The sequence below is a fragment of the Ictidomys tridecemlineatus genome, chromosome 10, assembly GCF_052094955.1.
Source record: "Ictidomys tridecemlineatus isolate mIctTri1 chromosome 10, mIctTri1.hap1, whole genome shotgun sequence".
NCBI lineage: Eukaryota > Metazoa > Chordata > Mammalia > Rodentia > Sciuridae > Ictidomys > Ictidomys tridecemlineatus.
In genome coordinates, this window is record NC_135486.1 from 32,602,319 (window position 1) to 32,625,299 (window position 22,981).

Sequence of the window (22,981 nt, forward strand, 5' to 3'; positions counted from 1 at the left end):
TTTGACAGTTTTCTTTGCAGTGGAACTCAAAGCTGGGGTCATTTTAGAATTAAATCTTTTCTCTTTGAAAAGACATTCATACTCTCAGAAATAAATTCTCCCTTTTCATTATTAAAATGGGATCTGCAGTTACGATACTCATCTGTCCACACTTGCCTTCAATGAGCTGAGGTGCAATTTACATGTCAGAGAAACTGTCCAACTCTTTTAAGTCGACAGTGTGCCTACAAAAGGATTCAACCCTGAAAATCCTGCTCAGAAATTCCAAAACCAATATACAACATAAAATTGAACCAAAATATCATTTAACATTTTAATAATTGCAAATATATTTATTACAATTTACAGGTTAGTTAAGTTATATACACAAATATAATTTTAGCTATAAAATCCCAACTGGTTACATTTAAATCATATTACATTTAAATTGAAGAAGCCAATTTAGAAGTCTTCTAGTCCCTTAACTTCACCTTCCTTAAATTATATAAAAATAAAATCTGATAGTTTTGATTTCAAGTTACAGAAGAGGAGGTGTCATTATCACATTTTGTCACTCAGAAATGGAAATTTTACCTGTCTGTACAAAGTCTTTCACATGCTACATTGACACGTAAAGCACCATTACAAGACTTTAATGTATAAAACATTAGAGTTAAAACCTCCTAGGATTTTAAGATTGGGGGAAGGGCTTATTTACTTTACCATCTAGGAACGGGATGAAATTGACTTGAATTTTTTCTCCTCCAGATCAACATTAAAATGGTCCCTTCTGTCCTACTTGTCACCATCCATTCCTTCCTGAAGGAGGATAGTAAATGGGAGAATTCTTAACCAAGCTCTTACTCTTTGACAGTAAGGGCACAATCCCAAGGAAACAATTTTCCAAAGTCCAATGAATGTAAAGATGTCCCATCAAATATGCAGAGTACTAGATTTCGGAAACACAAAACACAACCCACAACCCAGTGGCTGAACAACAGCATGGTTTAGTCAAAAGAATGTCTAGGTATTGTCACCAAGTCTAGGCAAATGGTGCCTGCTTCCCAACAGACAGCTGGTGTCTGAAACCAGCCTGTTCTCATGGTGTTTATTATACTGGACTCTGTAAATGCATCTCCCAGGATCACAACTAAAACGGACGTGCACAGAACACACAGAATAAGGGCTCTGCAAAAATGGGACCAACTTCTATGGTGATGCACTCTCAGTATGTGTATGAATGAAGATATATATATCAACACTGGAGGCAATTCTTAGAGCAAACCAGATAGAAATAAATTAATGACCAGGTAGATTATAAACTGAGGTAGTAACCCTGCAAGCACTTCTGTTGAAAAATTCATCCTCACACTGAAGTAAGTTCAAAATTAAGCAATCTTCTGTTCTACTTACATTACATTTTGCCTTTACCTGCGGTGAGAGGCACATGGCAGAAAAATAGACCATTCAAGAGTAGGTTCATATTCCTTCAGCCTAACAGATGCACACCATGTAAAGCCAACCAATCAACATCAAGACTTCAAAAGTAAACTTTGGGCTAAAGATATTAAGACTTTCTAGATGTTAAATCTATAGTTATGCTTTTGGGGAAGTATAGGCTAACCATTGCTTCTCTCATTATTAAAATAGTAGAAAATAATAAACCTGGATATAAACTGAAGTTTATATATTTTTTACTTCAAACTTGAAAATTCAGAACTGCCCAGTTCCAAGTTTTTACAGTGTCACCCTGACAGGTTTTTAAAGTGACAGTGCTGAGGCATTATATTAACACTGGATTTCTGTTGACAGAATAATATACAACAAAACCAAATTACTGAGACATCTTTTATCTTCCTCCTAGGAAAATTCTTGGCTTTTAAGTTTAAAAAATAAATTCTTATAATGTGATTACTTTCTAGAACATTTAACAGTCTATACCTGTTGAAAGATACAAAGGACCACATTCAACTGGGACCTACAATAACATATTCAGATCCCTCTCCAAAGAACATTTTACGCAGAAATCAAATATATTAGATGTTAAAATTTGGCAGAAAGATGTAGCTTTCCAAAGTAGCAGAGAGTACCGCATGCACACATTCTGTGGCAGTCTTTGGAAATATCTCAAGTAGAACTTGGGGAAAAAAAAAAAAAAAAAACACCACATGTTTTCTACCAGTCATTTGAAAGGATGGAAACAAAATAATTACTTTCTGAAAAAAGATAATATAGTTTTAAGTTGATAACATACCTAAGATTATTATTTTTAGCCATAAGGCAGACAGGCCAAATCACTGAAATAAAAAAGTACAGAAAAACATCAAAGCCCATTAATTTCAGATGTTGGGGGGAGGGAACAAGAAAAAGCCCAAAGTGTTTTGACAAGCATACATAATTTAAAATAGAACTGAAAATGAGCTCTAAGCCCTATAAATATTGTTTCCCAAGAAAATAAGTTTTGAAAGTGCAAAATTATAATTCAAAGGTCCCCTTTTCACCTCAAGCAAAGAATGTTAAAAACACATTCAACAAAATCAAAAAAGGAAGATTAAAAATCACCCATCCTTCATTATCAGGGCTGACTTAAACCTGCACATTTCTAAGTGGGATATGTTGGGAAAAATTTTTAAAAAGTCAAAAGACAGCTGCCAGTATTTGTGTTAAACAAAAACCTCTCAAGTAAGAGGTAGTGTATGCTAGGGCTATGGGCTGTCAGCTCATCTTAACGTTGCTCAGAAACATTAAGTCTTTTGAAGCATGTTTCCTGGAGTCTATTAAACATTCTTTCTCTGTGCTCAAATGTCAAGCAATATCCAATAGCATCTTCTGTTTCTTGAATTCGTTTCTGGAACCTGCATCCATCCCTTGCAAATTCTTCCCATGGTCCTTTGCGATCCTCATCACCACTTATATAATACTCTGTAACTTCTTCAAGGAAGGTTACCTATAAAGACAAAGACTAATTTTAACAACTCTTCAGGATCTTAAAATCAGCACTGAGAGCAATAACCCTTTATGCTACTACTTCTTTGTTAAAAAAAAAAAAATTTAAGTTGTTGATAGACCTTTATTTTTTTAAATTTATGTGGTGCTGAGAATCGAACCTAGTGCCTCGCACATGCTAGACAAGTGTGCTACTACTAAGCCCCAGCCCCAGCCCCAGCCCCTACTACTTCTTTTTTAAGTCCAAGTATCTTAAATCACCTGAAATTTTAAAAAAGGACACTGTTTTGTTTGGACAAAACAGTGACCAAATGCCCTGAAATTTTCAACTGTCTTTCATATAACTATAGACATCACACAGTCTCCTCAACCTCAGTGCTTGGCTTTTAGTGCCAAGACAATAAATCCAGATGGTGAACTGAAACTTTTTTGCTATTATTAATTCCTGTTATTCTCTAATCCTTAGAGAAATACATACAATTCTATAATATTCTTTCCCCACAATGTCAATGTATTTTAGAAAACAACCACTATATCCCTGGAAGGCAATGGCTTTATCATAGCAAAGGCTTTAACAAGATTTATTTATTTCTACTTCATTTTTCCTTATTTAAAAGAAAATCACTTTCCAGTGCTTTCCAATTTTTGAATCATCAGTATTTTTATTACTTTTGTAATCAGAATACTGAAAATTATTTAGTAAACAAAATATAGCAAAATTAGTACTTTTACTAGTACTAATTAGTACTTTAAGTTTGAATTACTATGAAAGACTTTGTAGTTAAGATTTTAAAATATTCTTTGTATTCAGTATACTATCAACTATATTTTCAGGTAAGTGTCCCTTATCTGAACTATTTGGGACCAGATATGTTTCAGATTTCAGAATTTTTTTGGATTTTGGAATATTTACATAAAGTTTACTTGGTTGAGTGTCCTAATCAAAAATCTGAAATCTAAAATACTCCAAAATCCAAAAGTTCCCGAGTATGATGTTGCCACTTCAAAGTTTTAGATTTTGAGTTTTCAGATTAGGGAGGCACAACCTGTACATGAAACTGTGACCATTATAATATACATGATGACATGTAATAAGTAATAGTCCCTACTCATTATTAGTAATTTCTACTTAATCTCCACTTACTTTTTATAAAGAAGTTTCTTTTGGGGCTGGGGTGCATGAGGCCCTAACTTCGCTTCCCAGTACCACAAAATAAATAAATAAATAAAAAGTCAAATGGCATTCTAATACCTAATCCTTTGTGATGTATGACATGATTTAGAAAGAAAAAAAAAGTTTCTTTTTAAGATAGCAAACTCCATGGGCTGTGGTTGTGGCTCAGTGGTAGAGTGCTCACTTAGCACGAGTAAGGCACTGGATTGGATCCTCAGCACCACATGAAATACAGATACTGTGTCCAATAATAAAAATAATTATTTTTTTTAAAAGATAGCAAACTCCAAAGATAAATACTTGCTTTAAAGTATGTTTAACAGTTACATCAGCTAGTCCCACTGAGGACTACTACTTTCGTTCCCTTTACATCAGGCCAAGAAATGCCCCCGAGGACAATTAGTTGTGTGTAACATCTTACTAGTTATTGCATTCTAGTCGTTACTCATTCATTGTGTCACTAAGATAAATAACAACAAGCACTTTATACTGTTTAGCTCTTTTCTAAGAACTTTACAATTTTTATCTTATTTAACTCTCACATCAACCCTACAGATACATGGACTAATATCATCCCCATTGTACAAACAGAAAAAGAGAGGTTAACTAACATGTCCAAATCACACAGCATTTAGGTGGTATAATCAGAATTCAAACACTAACTGTCTGGCTCCACAATCTGCACTATTTTGCCAGGCATGAGGTATTTATTTTAAACTTCTAGATCTGAAGGACATCTTTGAAGAATCAGGCACTATCCATTATTCCCATATACTAAAGAATGGCAGGTAGTCAAAGACTGCCAAATAATTTTATCATACTTAGACATTATCTTTTATAAGTTTGCATCTAGTTCATAATCAACAGTCTTACAGCCATTTACTCATTTAATTTTATTGAAGCTAAAATGAGATTGACTGGAACCATTCAAAGGCAAGGCAATGAATTCTGAGTTTTCTTTATTTATCTCACTGAAATTTTGCAAAAACTTGGGCTGGGGACATAGAGCTCGTTCTTGGGCTGCAGGAGATCTTGGGTTGGGTTCCCAGCACCACAAAACAATAAATCTTGCAATATTTGTAAACATTTATTATTATTATTATTACCATCAAGATAAGTAAGTAGGTCAAGGCCTTTGAGTCAAGTAACTTCCCAGGTCTGGCTGTCTCCCCAAATCTCTTGGCCTTAAACCAGATAGGAGTGGAGCACACACAGGTCTCCAGATGCAAAGTTCTCATCCCACTGCCCCACTCTGCTTCTTTCTTTATGTTGCAGTGCTGGGGACCTATCCCAGAGCCTCATGCATGCCAAGCAAATTGCTCTCCCACTGAGTCACATCCCCAGCCACCCCATGACCACTTTCTTTCTTGCCTGTTCACTCTAAATTGCTCATTTTTGCCAGAGAGGCCTTGGAAGAATAAAGAAAAAGCCCTTTTATCAAGTCACAAAGTATGAACTCAAATTTTATTTTAGAGGACTAAGGATTGAACCCAGGGTTACTCTACCACTGAGCTAAATTCCCAGCCCTTTATACTTACTTGCAGTCCTCCTGCCTCAGTCTCCCAAGTAACTGGGTTACAGTGCCACTGTGCCTAGATAAAACTTAACTTTTTTTTTTTTTTTTTTTTTTTTTTGAAACATTTTTTTTTTTTTTTTTTTTTTTTTTTTTGAGAGAGAGAGGGGGACAGAGAGAGAGAGAGAGAATTTTAACATTTATTTATTTTTTCTCAGTTCTCGGCGGACACAACATCTTTGTTGGTATGTGGTGCTGCTGAGGATCGAACCCGGGCCGCACGCATGCTAGGCGAGCGCGCTACCGCTTGAGCCACATCCCCAGCCCCAAAACTTAACTTTTAATATGACTTACTCTGCTTCTACAAATTAAGACTACTAGGGCTGGGATTGTGGTTTAGCGGTAGGGCACTCCCCTAGCATGTGTGCAGCACTGGGTTCGATCCTCAGCACCACATATAAATAAATAAATAAATGTATTGTGTCCAACTACAACTAAAAAAAAATATTTAAAAAAAATTAAGACTACTACCATTTAAAGATATTTTCAGCTGGGCACAATACCACATGCCTGTAATCCCAGTGGCTCTGAAGGCTGAGGCAGGAGGATTGCAAGGTCAAGACCAGCCTCAGCAATTTAGCAAGGCCCTAAGCAACTTAGCAAGACCCCATCTCAAAAGCCAGGGCTAAGTAGTATTTCATTCTTAAGGAAAAAGACAGTATCACTTCCTGTATTGTTTTTAAACCATCAAAAAGTTTGATACTAAAATTAGTGTTTTCTTTACTGGCGAACAACCAGATATATCTGACTTGCTGTATGTTATCATCCCTCCAGACTCTAACGAACAGGAATGAAAACACTGTTGTCATGCAAATAAATTAAGCATCTGCAAACAAAATACCACAAATAAATCCATTTTAAACCTCTATGGCTATATTAGGACCTTCTCAATTTCTAGAAATTTAATCATATATACACAAGGTTTAATATTTCTGTTCCCTAAGAGAGTAAAAAGTTGGAAGAGTCCAGAGCCACAAATCCAAATGAAAATAATGTTTGCCTAACTGCTAACATTTATATACTGGCATCTTCCTTTTAAACGGGAACAGTTCTCTACACAGGAGGGGAAGTGGGGTCATTTGAAAATTTCTCACTCCAAGGCTATGAGCTTAGAGGCCTTCCTCAAAAATATGTACAACTATGCCTAAAAAAAGTAAATTGTGCTGCTACATTGAACTATATCCAAACCAGACAAATTATCAGACATGTTAAAAATAACAAACCTTTTTTCTTTTGATATGCATGTGTCTCTCTCCAGAAGGAACCGCACACTGTCCCAGGTCTGGACAATCATTTTCTTGGCCCCCCAACAGTTGCACCTTACAAGAAAGTAAGGTGTGACACTCAGAAATGGCCACCATGGACTTGGATGAGCTCTGGGGACCCTGACAGCCTTTCCATTTTTTCCCTGATGTTCGAAAAGGAGCTTTAAAATTCAAAAGGTTGTAGGGATCATCAGAATTACAGAAAGAGTTCCACAGTTGCAGGTTTTCTGCCTCATCTGCACTAGATTCCCAGTCATCTTCCTCCCCAGAATTAAGGTCAGATGTCTCAGGAAGGATTTCAGACTGGGGATAATTCCCAACATCAGACTTGTCAGACAAATCCCTCCTTGAATCAGAATGGTCTCCAGGAACAACTCTGGCAGCAGTCTGAAGTGTTGCTGTAAAGTTTTGGGGATTATAAGGATCTACACTGTAGAAAGAGTTCCAAAGGTGAAGCCCTTCAGAGTCTTGTTCAAAGTCTGATTCTGACAGTGAGCCATCACTATCAAAACCATCATCCTCAGCTTCCTCCTCCCAATCCTCACCTTCTGAATCAGAACTTGTTTCCGAATCACTGGATGCACCTCCCAAAATGTAATCTATCAATTTGTTATTACAAGCTGGTCTGGCAGAAATGGGAAGATCATCTTCTATGTCTGAGGAATCAACCACACTGACTTGGTCCTCTTCAGGCTCTCTTTCCTCAGGTACCTCACAAGACGGACAGCTTCCAGAAGGGTTTTGCTTTTCCAAGCCAAGTGGGACCTCTTTAGTCAACAATTCTATTTTTTCCTCCCTGGGCTCCTGGGTGGTTCCAGGAATGGCTTGCTCAAGGGGAACAGGCTGTGTAGGATTATCCGTGCGGTGGTTCAGATCCAATCGGAGAAGGTTGTGTTCCTCCTCCAGGCTGTGGTAGCCATTATCTTGGTCAGGGGAGGGTAACTCTTGGCCCTTGCTAGCTTGCTGAAGGAACTCCAGCCGTTTCATACGAAGGTGTTGGATTTCAGGCAAGCCTTCTCTAGAAAGAGGTGGACAGCCCTGCCAGGAAGCTGCGGAGATCTCTGCACGCAGTGGCTGGGGAGGACAATGATCCTCAAAAAGGCAGCTGCTCTCTGGGATTAATGCCTGGAAATCAACCAGCTCGCCACTTCCAGCGCTGTTCTGACAGCCGAGCTCTAGCCGGGGAAGACAGTCATGGTAGATGGGGTTCAGCACATAGGAGACGACGTTAAAATTGCCTAAGCGCTGAACGCTTAGAGACCTGGAGGGCGAAGAGCCAGGTTCTCGGTCAGGGAACAGACGGGCTTGAAGGCTACCTGGCAACAGCTCCACTCCCCACAGCTGCTGCTCCAGGAGAAATGCGTGTGCTGCAGGGTCCAAAGTCTTTCCCTGGGCTTTAAGCTCCAATTCTAGGTCTGAGGACGAGCACTGCCAGAGGATCCCCTCCTCTAGCCAATCAAGGGAACTGGCAACCGTGCTGTCCGACGGGTCCAGCCGGAGCGAACTCAAAGTTTTCTGTCCTGCGGGGGCAGCTGTTGCCTCTCGTCCCCTCAAGGCTCTCAGGGCGCTGTAGCCTCCGGCGAAATCTAGCCATCTGGTCGGAATTATGCCACTGAAAAGCTGGATCCAAATCAGCAACTTCTGAAGCAAGCTGGGGAGCGGTGACAGGAGCGGGGAAAACAGCTTCGCCCAGTAGCTGGTCCGAGCCTCGGGCTGGGAAGAGGAAGGTGGTGTGGGCTCCCCGGAGTTTTCAGGAGCAGGACGTACCGGGAACTTGGAAAAGCCTGCTTGCGATCGCCGAGGAAAGAAGGGCAGCCGGAACCAGGAGCCGGCCGGAGGGGCCGACTGTTTCCGCCATCCATGTGTCGCCGGCTCCATCTTCTTTTTCTTGGCAATCTCTCGGGCAGACGGCGGAGCTCAGCGGCTACGGGTCGGACAGGACTCGGGAGGAGGCCTAAACAGCCTTGGCCGCGCCCAGCGGCGGAGTCGGGGCTCCAGGCCGATCCCAGCGCCAGCAGAAGAGCCACAGAGGGCAGCGGCTTCGGCAACGGGCGACAGACCACCGAGCGGGGCGGCTCACGCAGGAGGCGACGGCTGAGGCGACATCCATCCTGGCGGGGAAGGAGGCGTCCTAGTCCGCGCGAGGCCTCTCCACCATAGATAGGAGCCCTCCCGTGGCGGCGACTTCCTCGGAGACGCGGACCTCTGCAAAGCCCCGAGACCGCGAGACACCGGAAGGGCTGGGTAGGCTGGCCGGCGCGAGTAGAAGCGAAGCCCAAGATGGCCGCAGGTCCGGCGCCAAAGCAGTACAGCCAGAAACCACCGGATAAGACGAAGGACGGCCGGCGTCTACGCCACCAGCCCCACACCTCCCGACGTCATTTGCAGAGCCCTGGGGGTGGGGGCGGGTCTTTCCTCACACTTCCGCGTGGCAGAAGATTGGTCTCGCCAGAGGTCCCTGTCGGCTTCCTTACTCTGGGTAAAGCAGCTCGCACGCGGGAGGTTGCATCAGCCTGGCGCAGGCCGTACGCATGCGCGGCGAATCGCCGCGGTCTCCTAGGAGACCGCGCCCTCCGCCCTCTGGGTTAAAGGCTAGGCTCGCAAAGATCGGAGGGTTAGAGATAACCAGGGAATCCACCGAGCCCTTTTACGTGCTCTGCACGCGGAGGGGGAGGTGTAAACACTCAATTTAGGCTTATGCATATTGGTGTTCAAGGCTATCAGAACGTTTTAGCCGTGGGGCACATGCCTATAATCCCAGCAAGATGAGGAGGCTGAAGCAGGAGGATCACAAGTTCAAGGGCAGCCTCAGCAATTTAGGGAGACCCTGTATCAAAATAGAATTTTAAAAGAGCTGGGGATGTGACTCAATGATTAAGCATCCCTGGGTTCAGTTGTTGAGCGCTAAATACCATCACCCCGAGATCTGAATGAGTTGGGCAATGCTGTATTGAACAAACACAGGACAAACATCTGGAGTGAATAATAGGAGTGAAAAACCATTCATTCTTGTGCATTTCTGTCCCCAAAAGGCTTCTAAGTTCTACTTGATGTTGCCTGATATCTAGGTTTGAGACCTTTCAACATCCAACTGGCATCATAACCCACCTCGAAAGAAAACTCAGGTGCCTCCCTGTTGGACTATTACAGTGCAAACCGAATTCACGGTGGTGGGAAGAGACTTAGTCCCCCAAACTGTTTACTTTTTTTTTTTTTTTTTGCTTCCCAGCAGGCATCATATTCAATTTATATTACTTCCTGAACAACCAGAACCGCAGGGTACAACACCAAAGTAGTGAACACAGGTGACTACAGTTCTTAGGGAAAAAAAAAAAAAAAAAAAGTCTGGTAATTTTAGATGCTGTATTTGATTCTCTCTTGTGAGTTTGGTCTTAGTTCATTTCCTTATTTCTGCTAAAACTTTTTTTTTTTCTTTTTTACTGAGGATTGAACTCATTGAGTCACATCCCCAGCTCTTTTAAAATTCTATTTTGATACAGGGTCTTCCTAAATTGCTGAGGCTGGCGATGAACTTGTGCTCCTCCTGCTTCAGCCTCCTCAGCTGCTGGGATTATAGGCGGCCGGTGGCAGCCCTGAAGGGTTGAAGTCCAGGGCCTATTATAGAGGGACTAGTAATTATGAGAACTAGGGCCTGCAGCAAGATCTTTTGTGGGCCAAGGGCAGGCCCACTGCTGCTCTTGCAGAAACCGGCTTCCGCAATTTCCTCTGGGGTCAGGTCTCCCAAGTGGACTATCATGGAAAGGAAGAGTAAATGAAGCAGGATTTATTTAAGCCAGAAGAGATAGAACTGCCACCATGAGGGGGCCAGATAGCCGAATAACCCATATTGGTGTGCAAGTTTAGGAGTTTATGTATGTTTCTAGGTAAAGCATGGAGCAAAATGTATGTAAAATAGGCCTTGAAAAAGTATCCAGGGTGTATCTCCTCCTTTCCATCTTCACCTGTGGGACAAAGGAGTTGGCTGGAAGTGTTCCCGCAGGTGAGCCTCCACAGGAGCATCTCAAGGTCTTTTACATTGGAAATAGGCCTTGCTGCTGCTCATTAACATAGCTATAGGTTAACCTCCAGGTGTGGTTCCTGTGTTCAAGAATGACCATTGAGGGCTGGGACTATAGTTCTGTGGTAGAGCACTTGTTCGATCCTCAGCACTCATAAAAATAAATAAATGAATAAAGATATTGTGTCCATCCACAACTTAAAAAAAAAGGCCATTGATATTCTTGTTCATTTTATTTTATTTTGTGGGGGGTGTACCGGGGATTGAACTCAGGGGCACTCGACCACTAAGCCACATCCCAGCCCTATTTTGTATTTTATTTAGAGACAGGATCTCGCTAAATTGCTTACTGCCTCACTGGCTTTGAACTCTGGATCCTTGTACCTCAGCAGCCAAAGACGCTGGGATTACTGGCAAGTGCCACCGCGCCCGGCCGACCAGTGACATTCTGATTCATTGCTTTATTGGGCTTTTTGAAGGAAGAGCTACTTCTTTCTACGAAGCAAAAAGGCCCTCAATTTCTATTATTTATCCTTGTTATTATCCATATCTGAAAATAGATAAGTTTCTCAATCCTAAAATCTTTAGAAAAATGTATCAATGATAGGAGTCAGTTTACATAATAGAAATTCAAGTATGTGAATTAATTGCTGGAAACCTCTGTGTCTTTTGTTGTAAACTGAGGCTAATGCAGTAAGTAATTCAGGAATTGGTAAGAGAACTGCATTCCTAATCCAGTGCCTAGCCCAGATAGAGTAGCAGCACAAACATTAGCCAATGTTCTGTTGGTGTTCTACTTGACAATCTTCAATTGTTTCCCATTGCCTGAAGAAGAAAGACTCTATTCAGCTTGTCCCTCCAGAGTACTCCTCCAGCCTCCTCTTCCCTGTCTTTTCTTCCTGCTTGTTATGCTCTAGAACACTGGACTTATCAGTGCTCCTGATTTCATGTCTTTCCTGGAACTGTTTCTAAGCCAGGAAAGCCCTCACCTTGTTTTCTTAAACCTACTCCTGCTTCAAGGTCCAACTCATATGTCAACATCTGCTTGAAGCCTTTGCTGACCTTCCAGACGGAATTAATTGATCCCTCCCAGCACTTATACTAATACATTTTTAACACATTGCAGTCTATATCCCTATAAATGTTCACTCCTGCAGGTTCCTGAGCAACTTGAGGGCTGTATCCTAATACCTTTGGTTCCTAAAGTATGGTTTACATGTTAGGTAGCAGCTAGCCATGAACAATGAAACACATGGCAAGGTCAAGAGCGTTCTTTAAATTATTTGAGGGTCTTCTTTAAACTACTTCCAAAGTAGATGAGAATGCAAAGGGTTAGAGTTAATTTGTAGAAAATAAACAGAAGCAAAGGAGCTAATTGGAAATCACATCAAGAGAAAAAGATTAATGGGACTGACTCTTGACAGGGTCCACTGAGGTGGATGTGAAATTAGGAATATGGCCATAAGTGTCTCTGATTGTCTGGGAAGGAAGATTCCTTTAGTAGCACTGGTGCACTAAGGTAACTCCTGACCAGTTACTGACCCCAGTGACCACATTACCATATAGGTTAAGACCCCCCTAAATAGGAAGGCCATCATGACAATTCTGGAGAGTGGACCAACTAAGGCCCACCACCCCATGTGAAGTAGGAGTTGAACACCTGATTGGCAAAGAGTACAGAAGGTGGTCCCCAGCTCTCCTGGTAATCAGCAAACAGTAATAAAATCGGAGACAGGCTGTTCTCTGCTCTGAGACAGCCCACCCTCTCTGTCTTGAGAGTGCTCTCTGCTTGAGCCTCACTTTGCTTTTACTTTCAGTTCACTCACTTTTACTTATAATAAAGTTCTCTTGCATGACTTTTGGTATCTGACTGTAAATTTTCATTCATCAGAACACAAGACCTGAGGTTTGGAGTTTCACTTCCCTGATTTCCAGTGATATAGGTTCCCTTGAAGCTGTCATCTTGAAATCCTTTCAGAGGATCCTTACTAGGAAAAAAAAAAATTTTCATAATAATTCTAAGCTTTTATTTTCCTTTCTCATTCTCATAAACTTACAATGAAGTCTGCAGGATACATGGGATACATGGTGTGTGATCTGGCAACAGATTAAAGTAAAAGCAGCTAAGTATCAAATTCCTGCTGTTTTCTATTAAGCCAGATGGTAAAGGCATTTGGAAAAAATGTACAACAATACTACTGTTCCTGATACACATTTTTGTTTTGAAAAATAATTTTTAATTAGGGGCTGGGGTTGTGGCTCAGCAGTAGAGCACTTGCCTTGCACGTTCGAGAACCTGGGTTTGATCCTCAGCACCACATAAAAATAAATAAATAAAAGAACTGTGACCAAACTACAACTGAAAAATAAATATTAAAAAAATAATAATAATTTTTAATTAAAAATGTTACTTACATTAACATGTAATGGGGTTTTTCATTTTTGATTTACTTATTTATTGTGGTAGTGGGGATTGAGCACAGGAGTGCTCTACCATTGAGCAACACTCCCAGCTCTTTTTAATTTTTTAAAATTTTGAGACTGGGACTTGCTAAATTGCTGAGGCTGGCCTTAAACTTGATCCTCCTGCCTCAACCTCCTAAGTACTAGGATTACAAGTACATTCCACTGTGACTGGCTGGCTTATTATTTTTAAATTCCTCGGTTTCAAGTTCAAAATTAACAAATATAGATAGATATAATCCACACAAAGAAGTTTCCTTGGGGTCTTCAGTATTTAAGAGTATAACATTATCCAGGCACAGTGGTGCATGCCTGTAATCCCAGCCGTTTGGGAGGCTAAGGCAGGAGGATCTTGAATTCAAAGCCAGTCTCAGCAATTTAGCGAGGCCCTAAGCAACTCAGCAAGACCCTCTCTCCGGCTGGGGCTGTGGCTCAAGTGGTAGCGTGCTCGCCAGCCATGTGTGAGGTACTGAGTTGGATCCTCAGTACCACATAAAGATAAATAAGTGAAATAAAGATATCGTATTCAACTACAACTAAAAAATAAATATTAAAAAAAGACCCTGTCTCTAAATAAAATATAAAAGAAAAGGGTCAGGGATATGGCTTAGTGGTTAAGCACTTCTGGGTTCAATCCCTGGCAGTAAAATGAATAAACAAATAAAAATGACTGGTCTAATGTGCTTACTAGCACAAAATAGGTTCCCAGTAATATTTAATAAATGGAAGAGAAATAGTTTTTTTTTTTAATTTACTGATTTGGTATTGGGGATTCAACCCAGGGGTACTTTACCACTAAGCCATATCCCCATCCCTTTTTAAAGTTTTATCTTGCTACAGGGTCCCATTAAATTGCCCAGGCTGGCCTTAAACTTGCAATCCTCCTGCCTCAGCCTCCTGGGTAGGTAGGATACAGGAGTGCACTACCATGCCTGGTAAGAAATACTTTAAAATAGTAGTAGCTGGGCACAGTAGTACAAACCTGTAATCCCAGCAGCTTGGAGGCTGAGGCAGGAGGATTTTGAGTTCAAATCTAGCCTCAGCAAAAGTGAGGTGCTAAGCAACTCAGAGACTTTGTCTCTGAATCACATAAACAATAGGACTGGGGATGTGGCTCAGGGGTCGAGTGCCCCTGAGTTCAATCCCCAGTACTAACATAAATACATAAATACATAAATACATAAATGCAATAGTAGTAATCTTCCTTATAACAAAGATTCTTAAGTCCCCTCTCAATATTTTCATTGAGTGATACCCCAGGGGCCTAAAATTTTTTTCTTAAAACTTTATGGAATGGGCTTCCTGTTCCTCATTTAGTTACTGTCTTCCTTACCTTGGAAGCTGTTCTAGAGGGAAAAAACGCAATCATAAAGCTTTGGCCCTGAGTCTCCCTGGAAGATGAAGAGTGAGTGAGTCGCCCTCCCTGCCTGCTGTCAGCTGGGGGCTCTGTGCAGAGATAACAGCATGTTGCCCTGGCAGTGTACAAGCCGGGGAAGACAAGAAGTCCCCGCACTGGCAAGCTGACTGGCTCTTTGGCAGAAGATCCTTACAACCTCGGTTCATTGTGTTTATTTGAAAAGATTTTGCCAGGCCTGAGGTAAAAGATATGTAGCTTTTGAGTATTTCTTCAGAGTTGGCACCGCCTCCAAAATCTGATTTCCGAGGATCCCACACTCTGGCTGCCACTTCCTCTTTCTGACTCATTTGTTCTGATCCCTGTTCAGCTACTTAACCCCTCAGAGACCACGGGCCATTCCCATTGCCACTCTTTTGGTGACTCATTGCCTTCTTTGCTCTCTTCTTTGACCCACTAACTCCCTACAGAATCCTTCCTATCTCTTGCCCCTCTCCTCCTCCAACATTCTTCTCAGGAAAAAATTCCAAGCCAGCTGGCCAGCGTGGTGATGCACACCTGTAATCTCAATGGCTCTGGAGGCTGAGGCAAGAGGATCACAAGGTCAAAGTCAGCCTCAACAACTTATCGAGGCCCTAAGTGAGACCTTGTCTCTAAATAAAATATAAAAAAGGTCTAGGGATGTGGCTCAGTGGTTAAGTGCCCCTGGGTTCAATCCTGGGTTCCAAAAAAAAAAAAGAAAAAATCCAACCCAGCTACCTACTCATCCTGCACTTACATTCATGCAGTGAGTCATTGCTGGAGAAAATCACTCAAGCATGCTGACCAAGGCACTTCCCACTGTGATCACTACTCCTGGGAATGCCAGCCCCTCCCACAATAGTTCCTATAAGCTCTGCTTCGCCCACACTGGGAGACTGTTTCTTCAAATTTCCAGCATGCCCATAAACACATATTTGATTCCTCAAAAACACATTCTCAGTTTACAATTCCTGTCTCATTCTTTGTTGAGAAAATAGACCCAAATATAACCACTTCATCGTTCCCTGACAAATCCACCTGCATCTGGACCCCATACGCTGCCTTCAATTTCATCACGAGCCAAGAAGCTTCCTGGATCTTAGCCCTTCATTTCTGCTCAAGGAATCCTGGCCTCTGTCATCCCTTCTCTCTTGTAAAGTTTCTCTTTCACTAGTATCTCGTTTATATTAGCGTAGCTTAATATCACCTATCTTCAAAAACCCTCCCAGATATATGCCCCTCCAAGAATCTGCACCACTTCCGCTAAATTTCTCTAGAGTTGTCTAGGCTCAGTCTCCACTTTCTCCTCACCTGGTCTCTCTTCAACCTACTCATCCAAGCAGCTGTTGTCAAGGCCACCAAAAATATTTTGCTATATCTAGTCTCTTGATTGTTAGGCAATGAATTGTTCTCCCCCAAAAGATATTGAAACCCTAGCCAGGACTTCCCAATGTGGCCTTATTTGAAAATAAGTTCTTTGCACATAATCAAGTGAAGTGGAAGCAGTTAGGGTGGGGGCCTAATCCAATACCAGGGTATCTTGGTTAAAAGGGGAAGCTGGACAAGGTCACTTGCATGCACATGGGGAGAATGCCACGTGGACATGAAGGCCAAGATCAGGGTGGTGTGTCTCTCTAAGCCCAGAAATACCAAAGATTGCCAGCAAGTAACCATCAACTAGGAGAGAGGCCTGGATCAGATTCTTCCTCTGGTGAAACAAACCCTGCTGACTCCTTGACCTTGGGACTTCAGCCTCCAGAGCTATGAGGCAAGTTTCTGTTTGAAAGCCAGTCAGTGTGGGGTGCTTGGCAAGGCAGCCCTGGGAAACTGACCATATCTCTTTAGTTTTCCCCCAATACCATTCGTCTGGTTTTCCTATCATTTCAGTGCCTGCTTCTTCCTCTGAATGTTGGCCTCAGTCCCTCCTGTTTTCCTGGCTTCTCAAACCTGAGTGATCTCGTCCAGTTCCATGGAATTAAAGGCAGCCTACATTCTGAAGAGTTCCCTATCTAAACTCCAGACAACTCTCCCTTGGACTTCAGATTCCCTTCTACTCCTTCTCCAACTGGGTGTCTATTGGGTGTCTCAAACTTACCATAATTAAGTCAAAGGTCTTGACTAGGCTTTTCCACATTAACTCTAAGCACCTACCTGCTTTACCATTGAACTAAACTCCCAGTCCCAGGTTCATCTGTGACTCCTCTTTCCCTTTCTGGAATTGAACCCAGGGCAGCAGAATCCAGGGCCTCATGCTTAGGCGAGCACTCTACCATTGAGCTACACCCTCAGTCCCACAATGATCTCTTATAAATTGGGCCTGGCGGTGGCCATACCTGCAATCCCTGGTACTCAGGAGGCTGAGGCAGGATTGCAAGTTCAAGGCCAGCCTTGGGCAATTTAGGAAGACCCTGCCTCAAAATAAGACAAAAAGGGTTGGGGATATAAGTCAGTAGTAGAAATAACTTACCTAGCATGCCCCCTGGATCCAACCCCCAGTACTACAAAAAGAAAATAGCAACACTGCCACCTTTTCTCAAAACCCACCAATGGCATCCCCTTTACTCTATTAATAAAGTCCAGAGTGCTGACTTTAAAAAAAAAAAATTGTTCTTTTTAGATACACATGACAGTAGTGTGTATTTTGACATATTTTCCATACATGGAGTATAACTTATTCTAATTAGGATCCCATTCTTATGGTTGTACATGATATGGAGTTTCAATGGTTGTGTATTCATATGTGAACTTAGGAAAGTTATGTCCAACTCATTCTACTGTCTTTCCTATCCACCCCTTCCCTTCATTCCCCTTTGTCTAATCCACAGAACTTCTATTCTTCCCCCCACCCCCTCACCTTATTGTGAATTATCATCCACATATCAGAGAAAACATTTGGTTTTTGGGGATTGGCTTATTTCACTGAGCATGATAATCTCTAGTTCCATCCATTTACTAGCAAATGCCATAATTTCATTTTTCTTTGTGGATGCATAATATTCCGTCGTGTATTATATTTATCACATTTTCTTTATCCATTCTATTATTGAAGGGCACCTAGGTTGGCTCCATAGTTTAGCTATTGTGAATTGAGCTGCTTTAAGCATCAATGTGGCCATGTCACTAGAGTATGCTGATTTTAAGCCCTTTGGGTATATACTGAGGAGTGGGATAACTGGGTCAAACGGTGGTTCCATTCCAAGTTTTCTGAGGAATCTCCGTACTGCTTTCCAGAGTGGTTGCACCAATTTGCAGTCTCATCAGCAATGTCTGAGGGGACCTTTCCCCGACATCCTTGCCAATGTTTGTTACTTGTATTCTTGATAATTGCCGTTCTGACTGGAGTGAGACGGAATCTCAAGTGTTTGTGTGTGTGTTTAATATTTTTTAGTTGTCATTGGACCTTTATTTTATTTATTTATGTGGTGCTTAGGATCCAACCCAGTACTTCACCACTGAACCAAGCACTCTGCCACTGAGCTATAGCCCCGCCCTTCAGCGTGATTTTAGTTTGCATTTCTCTAATTGCTAGAGATGTTGAACATTTTTCATGTATTTGTTGACCAATCATATTTCTTCTATGAAGTGCCTGTTCAGTTCTTTGCCCATTTATTGATTGCGTTATTTGGGCTTTTTGTTGTTGTTAAGTTTTTTTGAGTTATTTATAAATCCTAGAGATTAATGCTGTATCTAACATAAGGGCTGGGGTTGTGGCTCAGCAGTAGAGCGCTCGCCTAATATCATTAATTAATTAATTATATTGTATCCAACTACAACGAAAAAATAAATATTAAAAAGAAAGAAAAGGAAAAAAAATGAGACTTTAAAACTCAGTTCAAATATCTCCTCTGTGAAGCCCCCTCTGCCCATACCACCCCTCCTCTTTCCCTTTGTCACTGTCAATTGCAGTTGTCCCTGGGCATGGAGGTGGGTTTTTGTTTCAGGACCTCCTGCAATTACCAATATCCCCGAATCTCAAGTCTCTTATTATACAAAATGGCCTAGTATTTGCACATAACCTATCCAATCCTCCACATATTTAACTCATGTCCAGATTACTTATATTGCCTAACATAGTGTAAATGTTATGTAAACAATTAATTGTAAGACTGCATAGTTTAGGGAATGCTGACCAAAATTAAAAAAAAAAAAAATCTGCACTTGTTCAGCTTAGATGCAATTCTTTTTTTTTTTTTTATATAAATATTTTTCATCCTTGGTTGAAATACAGAGCCACCAATACAGAGGGGTGACTGCCTCCCTTGCTATACTAAGTTCCTTGAGGACAGGATCCACACCTGGGTCATCTGAGTAGCCACAGTGCGCCTGACACCTCACCTGCCCCAGGGCCCTCAGTGTTGTCTACCTGATCAGATACTTCAGACAAGTCCCAGCCAGAGAATTACCCATCCACTTAAAAATGCTACTTTTTGTTGTTGTTGTTAACCTTTGAAATCCAATCTAATCTTTCCCCTCCAAATCCCAGCAAGTTGGGTAACTTGGTTTTCATCACCTCTTTGAAGTGGGAAAACCTGGCCTCCTGGGCCTCTGTTGTTCCCTGCTCTCCAGCAACCCCTGTCCCCCACCCCCAGCTCTCATTCCCACTCCTCCCTCAGGAGGTTCAGGTTTCTACTCCACTTGGCCAGGAAATATCCTTAACTAAGACTCTTGCCAGACTCAAGTTTTAACTTTTAAAAGATCCATAGGGACTTGTCCAGAACAGCCATAACCCCTCAAAGGCACTTAGAAACATAACAGGTAACATTTCTACTGTTTACTGCTGCAAAATTCCCTGGAAACGCCACAAAATTCCCCAGCATGAAATAAGACTCCTCACCGGAGAGTTTTTAACAACTTCTGGGTAAAATGTTTGAACAAGGGTTACACCCCCTGCATCCTCCATTTGGGGGTTCACTTCTGGGCTATAATTCTGGTCTAACAGCTTGATAGTACCAGGCGCCCCAAGAGGTTCAGTTTCTTTTATAAAATGGAGTTGGCTAAACAGCACTAGATAGTAAACTCCCCCGCCCCCAGTACAGGGGTACTCAGCCACTGAGCCACACCCCCAGCCCTATTTTGTATTTTATTTAGAGACAGTATCTCACTGAGTTGCTTAGGGCCTGGCTTTTGCTGGTTTTGAACTTGCAATCCTCTGACCTCAGCCTCCCTAGCTGCTGGGATTACAGGTGTGTGCCACCACGCCCTACTTTAAAGTTTTTGAGATAGTATTCTGCTAATTTGTCCAGGCTGGCCTCCAACTTGGAATCTTCCTGTCTCAGCCTCCAGAGTTGCTGGGATTAACAGGCACTTGATACCATGCCCAGTTTAAACTTCTTAAATGCAATTAATTGTTTTAATTTATTTCTATAACCTTCAGCTGCAGATCTGGTACAGGAAACAGTGTATAATTCCAGATGCACCCTCACACTGTGAGTGAAGACATGCCACTAGGTAGCACCAATACACTCAGTATTGACAGAATTAATGAGCCATAGCTACTTCCCGAAGTGACTGTATTTTAAAACAAAAACAAGACATAATATATATTAAAACACTCTGGAAACTATCAAATAGTACATCAACTCCAGTGGTTGCATAATACATTTGCCTTCAGAATCAAACAAACCTGGGTTCAAATTCTAGTTCCAAGACTGACTGGCTGTGTGCCCTCAGGCAAGTTACTTAATCTCTCAGACCTTTAGTTTCCTCATTTGAAAAATGGGGATAATCATGTGTATCTGGTGAAGTTCTTCTGAGGCTAGATTCATCTGACAAAGGTGAAATTGCCTTCAGCATTGAGCCAGGAGGGCACATACATGTTACCATTTGTAAAACCCCTATCATTATTCTTCATCTTGTGCATCATAGGCTGTCATCTAAACCTTTACACATCCATGTTTAAAATGGTAGTTTCGTTTTTCTCAAATGTCATTTATTAGAAAATACAATTCCAGAGAAAGTAGAAGATACAAGGGGTTTGGGAAGTGGGTACAGTACACAGACCTCTTTACATCAGGAGCGTAGAGTCAAAATGTGCTACGGGCAAAAAGCCAGTAACATTTATGGTCCATACATCTGGAATAGTTTTGCCGTTTCCCTCTCCCCCAGCCCGTCTCCTCTGCAGCCAGCTTATCCCTGGCTTTTAAAATGTAAGACAAAGATGGAAACTTCCTTGCTGTTCTGTGGCTTCAATGAATGGAGCTTCTTTCTTGGCAATGGAAAGAGTCAGAAAAAAAGGGAATTTTTGACCCTTGGAGTTGGGGAGGAGGCTGGTAGGGGACAGTGTGCCGAATGTCCTCTTCACTCCTTTCCCCACTCAAGGGACACATCCAGCCAAGTGGGGTTTAAAAATTTAATATCAAATCCAGAGTCTCTCCCTCTTTTCTCTTTCTGAAGGAAGACAACCCTTGGGGGAGAAACGCAACAGTGAAATTTAAATCCATCTGTTAGGGAATAAAGAGTATAGAGAGGTAAGAGCCCCAGGTCCCTCCCTCCCAGCCCCTGAGCTCAGCTCCAGTGTGACAACCACGGCTCCCATTGAGCCTCCTGACCAATCGCTGGGAATAATAAGGGGGTGGGCGGAACCCCTCGCCCCATGATGCTTTGCTTCAGATGGGCATCCCTTTGGCTCCAGACTATGTAGGTTGATGGCCCCACAGAGGGAGGGAAATTCTTAGAAAACGTGACAGAAATGAATTTGGGAAGAGAAGCAGCTCGGCTGGAAGAAGTGGGGGGAGGCGGGGATGCCCTCAGAAACTAAGCAGCAGGCAGCAACCCTGGCACCTGCCACCTAGAGGCCTCCGCCTGGGGCCAGGGCACCCTTGGGTATCCCACCATTCTGCCCCACTAGGAAAAAGGGGGAAACCTATGGGGAAGTGCCCCCAGCGTATTCACAGGGACGACAGGGCCCACTGCAGGGCCAAGAGGGCTAGAGGGGCGGGGGGAGGGACAGTATTCAGGCTGAGTCCTAACAAAGAAGGGGAGATGGGAAACCCCCCTCCCCCTACAGAGCATGGGTCCCTGAATACGGGTCCTTGGCAGGACCCCGACATGGAAGGCCCTTCCTTACACATGTAGGTATCGTGTCGCTCTCCTTTGGAGGCAAAATCAGAACAGCCCAGTGGTGCAGGCCTCGGTCCAGCACAGGCCACCCTCCCTGTCCCTCTCCAACCTGCCCTCAGACAGGGGGGGCATTGACCGAGATCCACTAGGCCCCTCCTCAAATAATTCCTACAGCTAGAAAAAAAACAAAAACAAAAACAAAAATCCTAGGGAAAAGTCCAATAAGAACCTTAACCATACAAAAGTCCAAAGAGTCTTGCCCTCTTGCCTTCTGAGGCATATGTACGTCCCTTCTCGCAAAAAAGCTTCCTGTCCCAGTTAGGACAACATTACTATTTCATTTTTTAAAAATAAAAATAAAGATATCCACCCACCCTCCCCTCAAATGCTACCTCGTCCAGCCCACCCCACACACACCCCAAACCAGGCATTGCTCCCTTGACACAAGGTAAACTTAAAACTCTGCTGCAGCCTCTCAGCTTCCAAGGGGCTGCTCAGCACAAACCAGCAACTCAAGCTCAGTCCGCAGAGGAAGGGCTGGCAGAGAGCACCCGACTCTCCCTGCCTCTTCTCATGGAGGCCAGGTCCACCTGGACGGAGGAGGAGGCCCACTAAGAACGCCGCCCCTTCCTGAGTTAAACGGCAGAGCGGGGGAGAGTCCACTGCCCCGGGTCCAGTGACCAGCTGGAGGTCCCGGGCTGTGGCTCCCATGGGCTCACAAGGTCCCATGACCCCGAGACCCCAGCGCGAACCAGCCAGTCTTCTCCTGGGCCAGGTCCAGCTCCCGCAGGCGGATGTGCACCTCCCCGAGGAGGACGTTCTCCCAGAATCCTTGCTCACTTAGCACGCTCAGCTGGAGCTCCCGCTGCCGCAGGTCTCCCTTGGGAATCCCATCATACACCAACTGCAAACACAGGGGACAGGGCCGTGGTGAGAGAGGGAAGGGGCACAGGCCACAGGGGACAGGGAGGTGCTCAGGTCCCTGTTGGTGGGATCTGGCTGTGACTGAGACCACTTTTGATTTCTTCAGACCAGCAGAGCCCAAGGGAATACAGGAAGCACCCAGAATCCAAGGGAGGCATTTGAGAACTTTGTTCTCTGCTTAGAGTTAAAGCAGGTGAAGGCATTT

The 22,981-nt window shown here is 42.9% G+C and overlaps 2 protein-coding genes across 3 annotated transcripts in view; both read right to left on the minus strand.

Moving 5' to 3' along the window:
- Nucleotides 1–299: 299 nt before the first annotated feature.
- Ppp1r15b (protein phosphatase 1 regulatory subunit 15B) lies at nucleotides 300–9,427 on the minus strand. Its single transcript, XM_005330304.5, is given in 3 exon segments — nucleotides 300–2,745; nucleotides 2,747–2,926; nucleotides 6,896–9,427. Coding segments are annotated over 3 exon segments (2,151 nt in total). The 5' UTR covers nucleotides 8,816–9,427; the 3' UTR covers nucleotides 300–2,694.
- An 11,273-nt stretch (nucleotides 9,428–20,700) lies between these two features.
- The window catches only part of Pik3c2b (phosphatidylinositol-4-phosphate 3-kinase catalytic subunit type 2 beta), a 62,369-nt gene continuing 60,088 nt past the window's right edge, over nucleotides 20,701–22,981 (minus strand). For both annotated transcript variants that reach the window (XM_013360815.4, XM_040278611.2), the window contains one exon: nucleotides 20,701–22,756. In XM_013360815.4, the coding sequence (XP_013216269.2) occupies nucleotides 22,568–22,756 (189 nt within the window). In that variant the 3' untranslated portion in view covers nucleotides 20,701–22,567. The remainder of the gene's footprint in view (nucleotides 22,757–22,981) is intronic.